The sequence below is a fragment of the Mirounga angustirostris genome, unplaced genomic scaffold (genome assembly GCF_029215605.1).
Source record: "Mirounga angustirostris isolate CCGP_5_RB_7025 unplaced genomic scaffold, mMirAng1.0.hap1 SCAF_4, whole genome shotgun sequence".
NCBI lineage: Eukaryota > Metazoa > Chordata > Mammalia > Carnivora > Phocidae > Mirounga > Mirounga angustirostris.
In genome coordinates this window covers 87,243,589-87,261,215 of record NW_026991712.1, presented here as the reverse complement: position 1 = coordinate 87,261,215, position 17,627 = coordinate 87,243,589, and the positions used below count along the sequence as shown (strand labels likewise).

The 17,627-nt window shown below is 43.9% G+C and overlaps 1 protein-coding gene across 1 annotated transcript; it reads left to right on the top strand.

Annotated features, from left to right (window-relative positions):
- Window positions 1-4,979: 4,979 nt before the first annotated feature.
- On the top strand, window positions 4,980-9,567 carry LOC123860253 (probable protein BRICK1). The gene is made up of 2 exons (XM_064587516.1): window positions 4,980-5,008; window positions 8,659-9,567. Exons 1-2 carry the CDS (start codon window positions 4,980-4,982, stop codon window positions 9,020-9,022), a joined length of 393 nt encoding a protein of 130 aa, XP_064443586.1. The 3' UTR covers window positions 9,023-9,567.
- Window positions 9,568-17,627: the final 8,060 nt, after the last annotated feature.

Here is a 17,627-nt window from a genome sequence, read left to right as displayed (position 1 = left end):
GAGCCTGCTTCTCCCTCTGCTGTTCCCCCTGCTTGTGCTCTCTCTCTCTGTCAAATAAATAAAATCTTTAAATTAAAAAAAAAGTGCCTTCTGTTCAGCTGCCAGAAGTATACCCATCTCCCCCCTCTTCCAGCTGCAGTACCTTCAGGATTCACTATTAGTTCAAGGTGAGAGCACACTCTTCCCTGGCAACCCCCACCAATGACTGAGCATGATTGGGTATTAGGACCTGGCCATCTCTGCTCAACATGGGACTCCTATACTGGCAGTCTTTGCCCCAGGCCTCTGTCCTGGGCAGGCTGAGACTGTCAGATTTGCATGGTGCTGGAGGCTCTCCTTTGCCCCGTCCTGTAGCATCCCTCTTTCACAGGTGTTACCCTTAATAAACTCCTTACATTCTTAATTTTGTCTCAGTATCTCTTCTCCCAAAGGACCCAAACTGACACACTTATGCAATAAAATAATGTTAAACAGAAAAATGAAAACTACGTACATATGTGTCTACACACACACATTACAATCACAAAGATTTTTATTTATTACTTTATTTTAATTTATTTATTTTAGGTGGGGGAGGTGCAGCAGAGGGAGAAGGAGAGAGAATCTTAAGTAGGCTCCACGCCAAGCACAGAGCCCAGTGCAGAGCTCAATCTCATGACCTTGAGATCATGACCTGAGCTGAAATCAAAAGGAAGATGCTTAACCAACTGAGGCACCTAGGCCCACAAAGTTTTTTTTAAATGTGTATTTATGTAGATGAGATCTGGGAGAAGACATAGAAAAAGTTTATTTATTGTTAAGTAATCTCTACACCCTACGTGGGGCTGGAACTCACAACCCCAAGATCAAGAGTCAAATGTTGCCCCCAACTGAGCCAGCCAGGTGCCTCAGTATTATTTTTATTATAGGCTGGGGTCCCAGATATAAGGAAGTTGGTCAATAAACATATGTTTATGCACCAGGTACCATATGTATTAGTTTTCTACAGCTGCTATAACCAATTACCACAAATTTAGTGCCTTTAAATAATTTATCATCTTACAGTTCTGGAGATTAGAAATCCTAAAATCAAGCTATTGGCAGGGCTGCATTCCTTCTAGAGGCACTCAGAGAGAATTTATGTCCTTGTCTTTTCCAGCTTCTAGAAGCTGCCTGCATTCCCTAGCTCATGGCCCCTTCCTCCATCTTCAAAGCCAGCAATGCAGCATCCTCAAGTCTCTCTCCCACTTTCTGACTGCCTCTTCTGTTGTCACATCTCCTTCACTGACACTGATTCCCCTTCCTCCATCTTAGAAGGACATTTGTGATTACATCCAGAAGGACCCACCTGGACCAGGATACTTTCCCCATCTTTGAGTCCCCATCCCTAACTTAATCACATCTGCAAAGTCCTTTTTGCCCTGTGAAATAACATATTTAGGGGGTCCTAGGATAAGGATGTGGCCATGTTTGGGAAGCCATCATTCTGCATTATTGCAGTGATACAGGGGTGAACACAGGAGGTGACATCCCTTCTCCCATGGAGAGTCTCTTCCACTGTAGGAGAGACAGAAACTAAACAGGTAAATTAATTGATAAGATACTGAAATGTGCTATGAAGAGAATTTTGAGAGGGCATCATGATGGCAACTAGGTATGGAGAATGGTTGGAGAGCTTTTGAAGCCAAAAGGCTGAAGGAGGCTTTTGAGGCAAAGCCTGAAGGATTAGAAGCCAATTACTGGCACCCTTGCCTCCATGGTCCCCCTGGAATTCTTTGGAGATTTTTAGTAAATTTGGCACCTGTTAGTTCAGGAAATGAGTTGACTTTAACCCTCCCTACTTATGAATGCGCTCTATTAAACAGACCAGTTCCAACTCACAACTATTGATTTGTCACATCTGCCCCAGGGATTTTTTTTTTTAAAGATTTTATTTATTTATTTGAGAGAGAGAATGAGATAGAGCATGAGAGTGGGGAGGGTCATAGGGAGAAGCAGACTCCCCGCTGAGCAGGGAGCCCGATGTGGGACTCGATCCCAGGACTCCAGGATCATGACCTGAGCCGAAGGCAGTCACTTAACCAACTGAGCCACCCAGGCGCCCTGCCCCAGGGATTTTAGTCTCTAGCCTTTTTGAGTTTCAAGTCAAGATCAAGAACCAACCCTGCCTCTTTAGGATTAAGAACAGCACCCAGCACTGTTTCATGCATATTGTTTGGCATAAAAGCCCTAAGACTGCAATGCAATGGCAGAGACCAATTGGGAATAATTTTTTTAAAGATTTTATTTATTTATTTGTTTGTTTGTTTGTTTGTTTGAGAGAGAGAGAGCACAAGCAGAGGGAGGGGCAGAGAGAGAGGGAGAAGCAGACTCCCCACTGATTCAAGGATCCTGACCTGAGCCTAAGTCAGCCGCTTAACCGACTGAGCCACCCAGGTGCCCCCAGTTGGGAGTAATTTAAATCCTTAGCCACTTAAATTTGATTCCTGTGGACATAATTTCCAAAACCTTTTCAGAAAAGTTTAAAGTGGATGGACCTCAGCAAGAGTTTCAATCATCACTGAGTCCTGGGGCCAGGGAAACCAGGTCCTTGATCCATCCATTCAGTGAACTGTACTTGCGTCTCTCGAGTTCTGTAGTGCCTCAGGAGGACTATGAAATGAGAGCCTGGGACCAGCAGAATGCCAGAGCAACTGGCTTCCCTTTGGAAGAAAACACCTTTCTCTCTAGGTTGTAAAAAGGAGGGCTTTATGTATATTGGTGGGGACAAGGAGAGCATGGTCTCAAGGAGTCAGCCAGCTAAATAAGGAATTACAAAAAGAACACAACATTCTCATCCCAGCTAATGGAAGACTTTCTCCTCTTAAGTTCTTTGCCTCCCCCACCCACACCCCAGAAAATGGTTAGTTTATCCTGGTGTGTGGCTGGGATTCCTGCAATGACGCTCTTTGTATCTTGTCTCCCTCGTTGTCCTTTGTTTTCTCCAAAATAATATCTTCCTTCAAAATGATTTTCTCTTTGATTGCAAAGATAAATTCGATAAATTGATATATGCACAAATTAAATACCCTAACTCTGTGATTATAAAAATATTTTAGGGGGGAGGGGGAATTAGTTAGCCCGGTGATGGGTATTAAGGAGGGCACGTACTGCATGGAGCACTGGGTGTTATATGAAAACAATGGATCGTGGATCACCACATCAAAAACCAATGATGTATTGTATGGTGACTAACAACACAATAAAATTTTTAAAAATTTTAAAAAATATTTTACATGAGATTCCTGTTTTCCTTTTTCTAAACAGCTTTATTGGGGTATAATTGACATACAGTAAACTGCATAAATGTAAATGTACAATTTGATAGTTTTGAGATACATATAGATATCTATATCTATGTCTATGTCTATATTTATATCCATGAAATCCTCACTGCAATCAAGATAGGGAACATATCCATCCACCAGAAATTGGGGGTAGGTGGGGAGGTGGGGGTGAATATTGTTCTCCCTGGGTTTTAATCTCTTGTAATCAGCTCACAAATTTGTACTCTGGATAATGAGAAAAGATGAATCATTCATAAAAACTTTTTTTCTACAAAAGTGGGCAGAAAGAAAAACAACTTCCCACCCACTTGGCAGGTGACCAGTGGTTCATTAACCTAAATCATGTCACTGCATTGTCAGTTCCCTTTCTTCATTGTGCACAGGACTGAGCTGGAATGCAAAGGGATGGGGAAAGAGCCCAGCTGGTGTCCCAGGCCAGCTCTTGGCTGCCCTGGATGGAAGCAGGAAGAGATTTTTGCCCTTAGTTCCTTGACAAGCCTGCAGTCCATCTTCATTGGGTACCATGTCCTTCAGCCCAGGGCTTCAGGCATGAGTTCGGTATCTACCCCCAGCTCCTCAATCTTCCCTATGGTCTAAGAGGAAGAGATACATGTGTTCATTTATCCTTCATTCTAAAGCCAGTCTCTCGGGGTGCCTGGGTGGCTCAGTTGGTTAAGCGACTGTCTTCAGCTCGGGTCGTGATCCTGGGGTCCTGGGATTGAGTCCCGCATTGGGCTCCCTGCTCCTCGGGGAGCCTGGTTCTCCTCCTCCCACTGCCTGCAGCTCCCCCTGCTTGTGGCTCTCTCTCTGTCAAATATATAAATAAAATCTTTAAAAATAAATAAATAGGGGCGCCTGGGTGGCTCAGTCGTTTGGCGTCTGCCTTCGGCTCAGGTCATGATCCCGGGGTCCTGGGATTGAGCCCCACATCGGGCTCCCTGCTCAGTAGGAAGCCTGCTTCTCCCTCTCCCACTCCCCCTGCTTGTGTTCCCTGTCTTGCTGTGTCTCTCTCTGTCAAATAAATAAAATCTTTAAAAAAATAATAATAAATAAAAATAGATAAATAAAGCCAGTTTCTCTTCCTAGTATCTAGACTTAATAATTCCCATTCTTCTCAATCCTTCAGCAATGTTTATTGAAGACCTACCAGGTGCCAGGCACTGTTCTAGGCTCCTGGAATATGGCAGAAGTCAAAACTGATAGAAATCCTTGCCTTTGTGAGCTTACATCCTAGTGAAGCAGGGCAACTACAAGAACCTCAGTAGAACCCAACTTTCACCAATTTCCCTTTCCCCTCTATCATCTTCGCTAATTCACTCTCTGAGTTACTTTCCTTCTGACCTCAAAGATGTATAGGAGAACCATATCCCCTTCCCTTTGCCACTTGCAGCTGCGACCCTATCTCTTTCCTTTCTATTCGCCATTGCCTGTGTCAGTTTATACCCAGTGGTTCTGAGTCCCCTTGTCCCTCCTTTATAGTTGAGCTCAGAAACCGAAAACCTCTTTTCAGTGCTTCTTCTACCGGATGTCTCTTGTTCCTCTGCTTCCGAGTCTTCCACACTCTTTCCTCCAGGGGCTCCAGCCCCTCACCTGTCTCCAGCACAGGCCCTCCCTCCCAGTCTTAACTGTAGACAAGGCTCTCTCCTCTGCCCTCAGCTCTTCTCCCTCATTCCCATGCCTTCTACTGCCACCTTCAAAAGCAGGTAACTCTCACATCTCCATTTTAAATGCTGACCTCTCGTCAGTGTACAAAATCTGTATGTATTTCTAGCTTTCTCTAAGACTTCTGCGCTTGTGCATCTCACCTTTACTTGCTGACCTCTCGTCAGTGTACAAAATCTATATTTCTAGCTTTCTCTAGGACTTCTGCGCTTCTGCATCACCTTTACTTCAGACACATACACACCAGGGGCATTAACTTCCCCGGTTCACCAACTCTTCTTCTCAGCCTCCCTGTCTCTGCTAGTGGTGGTCCTCAGTCTCTCCAGGATCTGAAGGAGAGACTCCTTGCTTAGAATGGTACCAGAAACTAGCTACCAAAAAAACCAGCCAGCTACCCTAACCAAGATGATAAATAAACACACACACAAACAAATAAAGCAAGCTTGTGGGAATATGTGGGGGTGATCCCAGCCTCTGGCAAAGAAGGCTAGAAAGCAGCCTTTTACTTCAAAGGAAGACTTACCTTCAATATGTTGAAGTCAGAGGGCAAAGGAGGAATGCACAGGGCACTGGAGTGAATGTACGGGGAGGTGGGAATGCCTGAGAGCCTCAGGGTAAGGGGGTTGGAAGCAGTAGGGAGAGCAGAGATAGGGATCTAGAGTCAGCTATTTGCTGATTCTGTATCCTGGGCATGGCTGGTTCCAAGAGGGTTTTGCTCCCATTAGCCATGAATTGATGTGGGATGACAATGATAGAAAGCAGGAAACAACTGTCATGGCCAAGAGGAGCCTAAGTAGACATTATGAATAAATAGTAAGTGGAATCCTGGATGGGGTCCTGGAACTGAAACAGAATATGAGACTAAAACACTAAGGAAATCTGAGTGAAGCATGAAATTTAGTTAATAATAACATAGCACTATTGGCTCATTAATTGTGATAAAGTTACCATACTAATAAAAGATGTTAATAATAGGAAAAACTGGGTGTAGGGTAGATAGGAACACTTACTTTTATGGTACCTACTATTTTTGCAACCTTTTGGTAAATCTGAAATAATTCTTAAGTTGTTTATTAAAAAATTAAAAGCAGGGGCACCTGGCTGGCTTAGTCAGTAGAGCATATAACTCTTGATCTCAGGGCTATAAGTTCAAGCCCCATGTTGGGTGTAGAGATTACTTAAAAATAAAATCTTTTTTAGGGGCGCCTGGGTGGCTCAGTTGGTTAAGCGACTGCCTTCGGCTCAGGTCATGATCCTGGAGTCCCGGGATCGAGTCCCGCATCGGGCTCCCTGCTAGGCGGGGAGTCTGCTTCTCCCTCTGACCCTCCTCCCTCTCATGCTCTCTGTCTCTCATTCTCTCTCTCTCAAATAAATAAATAAAATCTTTTAAAAAAATAATAAATAAATAAATAAATAAATAAATAAATAAATAAATAAATAAAATCCTTAAAAAGTTAAATAGGGCGCCTGGGTGGCTCAGTCGTTAAGCGTCTGCCTTCGGCTCAGGTCATGATCCCGGGGTCCTGGGATCGAGCCCCACATTGGGCTCCCTGCTCCGCGGGAAGACTGCTTTTCCCTCTCCCATTCCCCCTGCTTGTGTTCCCTCTCTCGCTGTGTCTCTCTCTGTCAAATAAACAAATAAAATCTTTAAAAATAAAAATAAATTAAAATAAATTAAAAATTAAATAAAAGGGGCACCTGGGTGGCTCAGCCATTAAGCGTCTGCCTTCAGCTCAGGTCATGATCCCAGAGTCCTAGGATCGAGCCCCACATTGGGCTCCCTGCTCCGCAGGAAGCCTGCTTCTCCCTCTCCCACTCCCCCTGCTTGTATTCCCTCTCTCACTGTGTCTCTCTGTCAAATAAATAAATAAAAATCTTAAAAAAAAATTTTAAATAAAAAAACAAATGAACAAACAAAATAAAACAGAAACAGGCTCATAAATACAGAGAAAAACCGGTGGTTGCCAAGAGAAATAGGTGAAGGGGATTAAGAAGTACCCCCCCCAAAATGCTGCAAATAAAATCAAAAGACTCATAAGTCAGAGATAATATATTTATAACTCATATAACAAGCAAAGAGCTAACTAATTTATATAAAGAAATACTAAAGGCAAACAACCTATAGTATTAGAACAAAGGATAGCAGTAGGCAATTCACAAAAGGGAAAAAAGAAAAATGACTAATACATAAACATGTTCAACTTCACACATGATTACATAAATGCAAATTAAAACAACTGCAACAACCAGATTGGCAAATGTTTTAAAGTTTGGAAATTCACAGAGTTAGCAAGCTGTGAGAAAAGAGACATTCTCAAATATTCTTGCTAGGAGTGAAAATCAGTACAAACTTTTTGGAGAGCAACAAGGCAATCATGATCATTATTTGAAATGTAAATATCCTTCGGCTTGGCCGCAGGGCTGCTGAGGGTATAGTGTCTGAATGTAATGTCAGCATATGCTGAAGTGTGTGTGTGTTTTTGTTTTGTTTTGTTTTTTAAGATTTTATTTATTCATTCATGAGAGACAGAGAGAGAGAGGCAGAGGGAGAAGCAGGCTCCCAAGGAGCCCAGAGCCCAATGCGGGACTCGATCCCAGGACCCTGGGATCATGACCTGAGCCGAAGTCAGACGCTTAACCATCTGAGCCACCCAGGCGCCTTGAAGTGTGTGTGTTTACATATATACACCCTGAGTGCAGCTCTGTGTCACTGCACAGGTCATACGGCTGTGAAGCTGCGCCTCTCTCTAAACACAGCTCATTCTCATTATTTGTGGGTTCCATATTTGTCACCTCGCCTACTCGCTAAAACTTACTTGTAGCCTCCCAATCAATACTTTTAACACTTTCGTGGTCATCCATAGACACGTACAAAGCAGCAAACAATTTGAGTCACAGGACAGGTTTGTTCCCAGCTGAGGTCCAACAAAGGAACGCTCTGCCTTCTTTTTTTAGCTCTGATCCTACAAACAAGCGTCCTACTCATGGTCTATGAAGTGTCATGTTTTTCACATTTTTTTGGTGCTGTTGGTGATTTCACTGTTTAAAACGGCCCCCAACTGTTGTGCTGAAGGGCTGTCTAGTGTGCCCAAGCTCAAGAAAACTTCCATGTGCCCTAGAGAGAAAATAGGCATTAGATAAACTCCTTTCAGGCATGAGTCATAGTGCTCTTGGTCATAAGCTCAATGTTAATGAATCAACAATACGTATTGAATAAGGTGTCTTAAAACAGAAATACACAAAACCAAAGTTACGTTTGATCAGTTGAAAATGTTATGATCAGGGGCGCATGGGTGGCTCAGTCGGTTAAGCGTCTGCCTTCGGCTCAGGTCATGATCCCAGGGTCCTGGGATCGAGTCCCACATCGGGCTCCCTGCTTGGCGGGAAGCCTGCTTCTCCCTCTCCCACACCCCCTGCTTGTGTTCCCTCTCTCGCTGTGTCTCTCTCTGTCAAATAAATAAATAAAATCTTAAAAAAAAAAATTAGAGGGGCACCTGGGTGGCACAGGCTGGTTGGGTGACCAACTCTTGGTCTCAGCTAAGGTCGTGATCTCAGGGTCCTGGGATCGAGCCCCACATCGGGCTCCCTGCTCCGCGGGAAGCCTGCTTCTCCCTCTCCCACTCCCCCTGCTTGTGTTCCCTCTTTTGCTGTGTTTCTCTCTGTCAAATAAATAAAATCTTTTAAAAAAAAGAAAACGTTATGATCAGGCAGTGGCTCCTCGTCAGGTGGCAGCCGTGGCGGGTCAAGAGAATCCAGTGCAGCAGGAGATTCACCAGGACTGGGCGAACTGGGAATACATTGAAGTCATCACCAGCAGCATCAAGAAAATCACGGACTTTCTCAACTCGTTTGATATGTCTTGTCGTTCGAGACCTGCAACCCTAAACGAGAAATTGACAGCCCTCGAACGGAGAATAGAGTACATTGAAGCACTGGTGACAAAAGGCGAGACCCTCACCTGGAACTCAAAATGCTGCTGCTGGGAAGCTGCTTTACGGAATACAGGCCCACGTGGGAAAGGCCCCAGCAGCCTCAGCTCCTTCCTCTCTCCTTAAAGAGCAACAGGGCTTGTTCTTGTTCTTCTTTTTTCAAAAGCGTGGCCTTTGGGCTCTGCAGTGTACGTCGGTGTGTGATGTGGCGTGTGGGAAGAGGTCCAGGGGAGCTCTTGGAACCAACATGAGGCATTTTATCTTTTAGTAACATTTTGTAGAACTGTTCGTCAGTGTATTTGAGGTGCTCAGAGCCAAATGCCTGGGACTCTTTGTCAAGGTCCTCCCCACCTCTCTTTCTCTCTCTCTCTCCGACTTTCCTTACAGCTCCCATTGCCTCTGCACTGATTCTATAAACAGTCTTTGTCTCCTTTCCACCTTTGGTGGGGGGTGGGAGGCAGTCCAGGCTGAGACACTTATGCCCTGGCAAGGTGGCCACCAGAGAATGTTGTTCCTAACCCACCAGTTTCTTGTCCTTTTGGGGAGGTCAAGGCGAGGCCCCCACTTGGCTTGAAGGGACATTTTCAGAATTTTCTTTTTGTCACTTGGGTTGTCTTTGCCTCTCATATTTCCCTAATAAACTCCTCAACTTTAAAAAAAAAAGAAAAGAAGGGCACCTGGGTGGCTCAGATGGTTAAGCGTCTGCCTTCAGCTCAGGTCATGATCCCAGGGTCCTGGGATCGAGCCCCACATCGGGCTTCCTGCTCCTTGGGAGCCTGCTTCTCCCTCTCTCTCTCTCTCTCTCTGTCTATCATGAATAAATAAATAAAATCTTTAAAAAATAATAAAATAAATAAAATAAAATAAATAAATTAAAATTAAAATTTAAAAAAAGAAAAGAAAATGTTATGATCAGAGACTTGCAATAATCTAACCCTGTGTTTCCCCAAGAGCAGTGGTTCTATATTTGCTAATTCAGTGTTGGAGACAACTTTATAGAACATAACTACCAGGAAAAACAGAGTCAACCGTTTATATACAGGTATATGCTTAAAACTTACTTGAAGTACACAAGAAATCTTTAAGAGTGTTTACCTTTGTAAAGCCAGACTAGGGGTGGCAAAGACAAGGCAGACTTTTATTTTTCATTTTATACCTTTATGTACTATTCAATTTTTTTTAACTCTAAGCATATTTTACTTTTTTTACTTTCTGAAAATAAATTTAAAACCAAATATCTCACAAATTCCCCTCATCTCAAGTCTAGTGCAACATAATCAGATCCTCACCACCTCAAGTCAGAATTATTATAATTATTTTATTATTATAACCATCTCAAGCCAGAATTATTATAACCATCCTTCCCACTCCTGATCTTTTCTCTTCTCCAGTCTTTCCAGAAAGCCACTGCCAGATGAATCTTCCCAAAACACTATTTCCATCATGTCATTTCCCTCTGAAAAATGTCAACAATTCTCCATTGCCTCCTACAGAGTCTGTCAGAGTCCTATGCAATCAGGTTTGAACCTTAGCTCTCTCTGTTCCCCAATTGCAATTCTACACCCTGCCATCTCTTCTCATTCTCCACCACCTGCCCCCATACCATGTCAGTTTCTACCTCCATGCCTTCACCTGGATCTGGCCACACCTCTGTCTTCCCAAATCTGCCCACTCTCTAGTTTCACTACCTTACTGAAACCCTTCTTAATTTCTTTTTCCCTGTAATTTTTCCCATTTCTGTTTTTGCTCTTGTTTTATTTTGTTCTTAAGTAAGTTCCACAGCCAGGAACACAGGGCTTGAATTCACAACCCTGAGATCAAGACCTGAGCTGAGATTGAATTGCTTAACCAACTGAGCCACACAGGCACCCCCAATTTCTGAATTCTTTTTTTTTTTAAAGATTTTATTTATTTATTTGAGAGAGAGAATGAGATAGAGCATGAGAGGGGGGAGGGTCAGAGGGAGAAGCAGACCCCCCGCTGAGCAGGGAGCCCGATGCGGGACTCGATCCCGGGACTCCAGGATCATGACCTGAGCCGAAGGCAGTCGCTTAAACAACTGAGCCACCCAGGCGCCCCCAATTTCTGAATTCTTATGGAACTAAGCCACACAATGAGTGTTGTTACATGTTATCTAGAAATCTCTAATTATATGTGTTTATTTATTTTAAAAGCACTGAAGCACTTATTATATGCCTGACACTATCTTAATTACTTTACAAATATTATCTCATTTAATCTTCATGATGATCTTATGAGGTAGGTAGCATTATCACTCCTACTTAAAGTGTAGGAACTGAAGCACAGAGAAGTTAAATAAGTTACCCAAGTTCACACAGTAAGTAGCAGAGCCAGCATTCACACCCAGACAGCCTGACTAGATCTAGAGTCATGCTCTTAACCATATACAATTCTGCCTGCTGCTTGCTCCAATGGATGTATTATATGACAAGTTCCTTGAGGAAGGGGAATGTGTCTTCCATTTCTTCTCTTGAGAGGCCCTTATCATACTTAAGAAAGTCTTACTGGGGTTGCCTGGGTGGCTCAGTCGTTAAGCGTCTGCCTTCGGCTCAGGTCATGATCTCAGTGTCCTGGGATGGAGTCCCACGTCGGACTCTCTGCTCTGCGGGAAGCCTGCTTCTCCTTCTCCCACTCCCCCTGCTTGTGTTCCCTCTCTCTCTGTGTCTCTCTTTGTCAAATAAATAAAATCTTTAAAAAATAAAAAAAGAAAGTCTTACTGGGGCGCCTGGGTGGCTCAGATGGTTGGGCATCTGCCTTCAGCTCAGGTCGTGATCCTGGGGCCCTGGGATGGAGCCCTGGTCGGACTCTCTGCTTGGCAGGGAGCCTGCTTCTCCCTCTCCCTTTGCCTGCAGCTCCCTCTGCTTGTGTGTGCTCTCTCTCTCTCTCTCTGTCAAATAAATAAATAAAAGAATTTTTTTAAAAAAAGGAAAGACAGTCTTATCAACTTCCTGGAGTTTTCTGGACCTCATTTTTATGGGAGGCTGACTTACCTAGGTCTGGAAATGGACTTGGGACTTAGGAATTGATCTAAGTATAGTTCCCTTGAACTTGCTAACTTCTCCTTCCTTCTCCTTGAATACCCCATTTTTATCCCACAGATGGGCTAAGTAAGCAAAGCCCTCTGCTGACTTTAGCCCTCCCCTCTGGCTTCCTCCTCACTCCTTGCCAAAGCTCAGGTCTTGTGGCCACAAGAGGGCGAGATGGATATTGGTTCCTTCGGGAAGTCCAATGAGTCACGCGAGAGCAAAAGGCAGGATTTCATTAATCCGTCTGTCCATGAGATGAGGCCTAACAGGTAGGAAGGGACTGGACTGTGAATGACCTTATGGGATTTTTATGACAAAAGTCTAACTCAAGCCTGTAAGTGATGAGGAATCATGGAAGAGTAACATGGCGAGGTTCACATTAGATGGGGATGAGAGATGTGTGGCTAGAGGTAGGGACTAATGTTAGGAGGCTATTTCGGTAGTTGAAGAAACGATGAACTAAGGCATGGTCGGAGAATGGGAAGAAAAGTTAGAGTGTGAGAGAAATGAGCACAGTAAGTAGAGAAAACATTTCCCCTTCTGGCCTTCACAGCCAAACCCTTCTGGATTGTAAGTAATTACGATGGCTGGCAATGGACAAAAGTAGGAAATATACCTCCCATTGCTCAGCCTCACCCAGAGGACTTCATTCTCTCTCTTCTATTTCACACTTTAGGCTGTGTTTCTGGGTGTGCAAGCTAAGTGTGCCAGAGACTTCTAAGTACTCACCAACATCTCCGTTCTCTTTTCTCTTTGCAAACAGCTAGACCACATTTCTTTCTTTTTGTTTTTTTAAAGATTTTATTTATTTATTTTGACAGAGAGAGAGAGAGACAGGGAGAGAGGAAACACAAGCAGGGGGAGAGGGAGAAGCAGGCTTCCCGCTGAGCAGGAAGCCCGATGCGGGGCTCGATCCCAGGACCCTGGGATCATGACCTGAGCAGAAGGCAGACGCTTAACGACTGAGCCACGCAGGCGCCCCAGACCACATTTCTAACCTCTGCTATGGTTAGACATGAACAGGAGACTAAGTTCTAGCTGAAGATATGAAGGGAAGTAATGTACACTCTTGCTTCTAGATCATGTTTTTTGTTGTTTTTTTCTTTTCCTTCTCATTCATTGTAGACCAAAACTTTTGTAAAATACACTACAAATGAGTTATTGGAAAAAATGAAATTTTAACACAAAGACATTTAAATTAAATTCAGCAGACATAAGACGGCAGCAAAACGGTTATAAAACTTTCTAAAGACTTAGTTTCTATTTCTGTACTTATCTTGTCACACCCCAGTAACTGCACCAAACTGATACCAGTCCATACAGCCCATTTTGAGGGATATACCCTACTTCTAGGCCCACAAAAACTTCCCACATGTGCTCCTCCGTGCCTTTTGTGGGCCTTCCTTAGTTTGGGTCCCACCTTCTGCATGGAGGTGGGCTGCTCTGGCTAAGAAGCAAGAAATAAACAATTGAGGGCATCTAGCTGGCTCAGTTGGTAGAGCATGTGACTTTTGATGATCTCGGGGTTCTGGTTCGAGCCCCACATTGAGTGTAGAGTTTACTTAAAAATAAAAATCTTGGGGTGCCTGGGTGGCTCAGTTGTTAAGTGTCTGCCTTTGGCTCAGGTCATGATCCCAGGGTCCTGAGATCGAGCCCCGCATCGGGCTCCCTGCTCAGCAGGAAGCCTGCTTCTCTCTCTCCCATTCCCCATGCTTGTGTTCTCTCTCTGGCTGTCTCTCTCTGTCAAATAAATAAATAAAATCTTTAAAAAAAAAAATCTTTAGGGGCACCTGGGTGGCTAGTCGGTTAAGCATCTATCTTCGGCTCAGGGCATGATCCCAGGGTCCTAGGATGAAGCCCCGTGTCTGGGCTCCTTGCTCAGCGGGGAGCCTGCTTCTCCCTCTTCCTCTGCCACTCCTCCTGCTTGTGCTCACTTGCCCCCTCTCTCATTCTTTGTCAAATAAATAAATAAAGTCTTTTTTAAAATATATAAAAATCTTCAGAAAGAAAGGAAGATTTGTATTTGAGCCATTTTCCTTATTTGGATCTATCTGTTATAGCAATTATCCTAATTAACACAACATGCTTCCACTCTTTCACAAGAGTAATTCTGTCCAGAAAGACATTCTCAGTACATCTTTGTAGTGAGAGGGTAAGAACAACATGCTAGGATGGAATGTGGTACACAGTGTCTGTATCTTCATAGAGCAATGGTCAAAGGTAGGAAAAATGTTTCAGGTTGCAGAGGTACCTTTTTTTTTTTTTTTTTTTTTTTTTTTTAATGAGAGAGAGAGTACATGAGTGGGGGAGGGTCAGAGGGAGAAGCAGGCTCCTCGCTGAGCAGGGAGCCCGATGCGGGACTCGATCCAGGAACTCCGGGATCATGACCTGAGCCGAAGGCAGTCGCCCAACCAACTGAGCCACCCAGGCGCCCTGCAGAGGTACCTTAATACTAAAGTATTTTGGGTGGATTTTTTTTTTAAGATTTTTAAATTTTATTTTAAGTACAATCTACCCCTCCAACGTGGGGCTCAAACTCACGACCCCAAGATCAAGAGTTGCATGCTCCACCAGCCGAGCCAGCCAGGTGCCCCAGTTTGGGCTTTTTTAAATTTGCATGTAGTTGACACATAATGAATACTAAAGTATTCCTGTAGTTGGTCCTCACTCTGCAGGATATCATTTCAGGATGAAATTTCCATTTGGGGGGATGCCTGGGAGGCTCGGATGGTTAAGCGTCTGCCTTCGGCTCAGGTCATGATCTCAGGGTCCTAGGATGGAGCCCCGCATCCGGCTCCCTGCTTGGTGGGGAGCCTGCTTCTCCCTCTCCCTCTACTGTTCCCCCTGCTCTTGCTCTCTCGCTCTCTGTGTCAAATAAATAAATAAAATCTTTTTTTAAAAAAAGAAAGAAATTCCATTTGGGAAAAAGCTGAAGAGTTTCTCTTGGACTCCAATATTAACATGGTACAGTAGAAAGATGTGCCTTGTATATAGTATCTATTCAACAACTGTTTGCTGATTCTGAATCTGAATGCCCAAGCCTTTCGGGGGGTTCTTTTTTGTACAGAAACATCTTTTCTAGGATGAGATCCTCCCTCATTTGTTTTGTGTTGGTGTCTACTATGGCTTGGCTGCAGGAAGTCCTTCTTGAATTATAACTTCCTTTCTTCCTTCTGTAACTATAAGATCTCTTCTTGCTCTCACTGGAGGTAGAAACAGTGTTGGCCCCTGGCAGAGTTGTCTATATTGGAATAAATCCACTTTCCCAGAAGTAAAAGGGAGCAGCCCATATGCTTGGGTAGGCTGTTCCTTCAAACAAGAGAACTGGTGCTCCACAGAAAATGTGAAAAGTTAAGGAACCTGCAAGCTCTCAACACCCTGGTTTATTTAATTAGGGATTTCATTTATTTATTGACCTCTGCAGACACTGAATAATTAATTTGCCTCACTGCCCTACTACCAGGAGGCAGCAGCAATCTACCTAAAAGAGGTACCGCTGGGGCAAGTGCCTGGGTTCTTCTGACTTGTTTCAAATCAGTAGATGATCCTGAGTAAGTAGCTACACCACTTTCTCCTCTACAAAATGTGAAAGGGGATCATTTTCCTCCCAGAAGGAAAAGGTGATATGTATTTTTCTATAGAAGTCTCTAATCTGGGGCGCCTGGGTGGCTCAGCCGTTAAGCGTCTGCCTTCGGCTCAGGTCATGGTCCCAGGGTCCTGGGATCGAGCCCCGCATCGGGCTCTCTGCTCAGCGGGAAGCCTGCTTCTCCCTCTCCCACTCCCCCTGCTTGTGTTCCCTCTCCTGCTGTGTCTCTCTCTGTCAAATAAATAAATAAAATCTTTAAAAAAAAAAAAAAAAAGAAGTCTCTAATCTACAAGAAGAGCTAACTGAAGACCATATTGAAAAAAAAAAAAGCACCCGGACACCTGGGTGGCTCAGTTGGTTAAGCATCTGCCTTCGGCTCCCATCATGATCCCAGGGTCCTGGGATCCAGCCCCACATCAGGCTCCCTGGGAAAGCCTGCTTCTCCTTCTCCCTCTGCTGCTCCCCCTGCTTGTGCACTTTCTCTCTCTCTCAAATAAATAAATAAAATATAAAAAAAAGAAAAGAAAAGAAAAGCACTTGAATTTAATCCTGATACAGGGTCAAGCTCTCCTGATTTTTATTTATTTATTTTTTAAGATTTTTTATTTATTTATTTGACAGAGAGAGACACAGCGAGAGAGGGAACACAAGCAGGGGGGGTGGAAGAGGGAGAAGCAGGCCTCCCACGGAGTGGGGAGCCCAATGCGGGGCTCGATCCCAGGACCCTGGGATCATGACCTGAGCCGAAGGCAGACACCTAATGACTGAGCCACCCAGGCGCCCCAAGCTCTCCTGATTTTTAAGTGAAGAACTTGAGCCACAGAAGTAAATAACTATAGCACAAAATTTTAACCCCATTAAAATTCTATTCAAACCCATTTAAATTCTACTAAAGCAGGAAGAGGGGTGCCTGGCTGACTCAATCTGTAGAGTGGGTGACTGTTGATCTCGATGTGGTGAATTGAATCCCCATGTTGGGCATTGAGCGTACAGGAAGGAAGGAAGGAAGAGAGAGAGAAAGAAAGAAAGAAAAGAAAGAAAAAGAAAGGAAGGAAGGAAGAGAAAGAAAAAGAAAGGAAGGAAGGAAGGAAGGAAGGAAGAAAGAAAGAAAGAAAGAAAGAAAGAAAGAAAGAAAGAAAGAAAGAAAGAAAGAAAGAAAGAAAGAAAGAAAGAAAATGGAAAGAAAGTGGAAGGCACGAAAGAAAAAGAAATTCAGATGATAAGAGACTGTTGGGTGATAAAAGGGGGAGGAGGGGCTGGGGCTGAGAGGCCGACAGAAAAAGGAACCAGAGAAGAAAGAAGCAGAAACAGTGAAAGGGAGAAGTAGTGAACTTAGTGAGCAGAACTTGTGTGCTGGGTGCTTTACATCCATCATTTCACATTTGTTCACCATGCATTCATGTATTTAAGGTTTTAAGCAGAGGGGGCGACATGATCACATGCACATGTTTAAGAGGTCACTCTGGCCACAGAGAGGTGCATAGGTGGATGCAGGTAGACAATTTTGGAGGCTGCTGTGCAAGTCTGAGAAAGAGAGGATGCTGGCTTGGTTTAAGAGTGGCTGCAAGAAGGACGCAGAGAAGCACAAAGAATTGTGGAATCTGGGGACGAACTAAAGGGACTAAGCCTTTGTATATGTTCATTGTACCTTATACTTGTCTCATCATAGCTTCTGTTACATTTCACTGAAATTACCTGTTTACTCATCTGTATTTCCCTCTAGACCTGGGCTGCCCCATACAGTAACTACTGGTCACGTGTGGCTTTGAGTAGCTGAAACATGGTGAGCGCAACGTGAGATGTGCTGAAAGTGTAAAATACCAAATTAGAAAAGCTGGATTCCAAAGAATGTAAACTATTTTATTAATAATTTCTAAATAGGTCACGGGGCGTGAGTTCTACACGTTGGGTGTAGAGATTACTAAAAAAAAAAAACACTTTTTTTGGGGGTGGTTGGAGGGGTAGAGGGAGAGGGCAAGAGATAATCCCAAGCAGATTCCACGCCCAGCATGGGGCTCCATTTTATGACCCTAAGATAATGACCTGAGCCCAATCAAGAGTCAAGGCTTAACTGAGCCACCCAGATTCCCCCAAAATA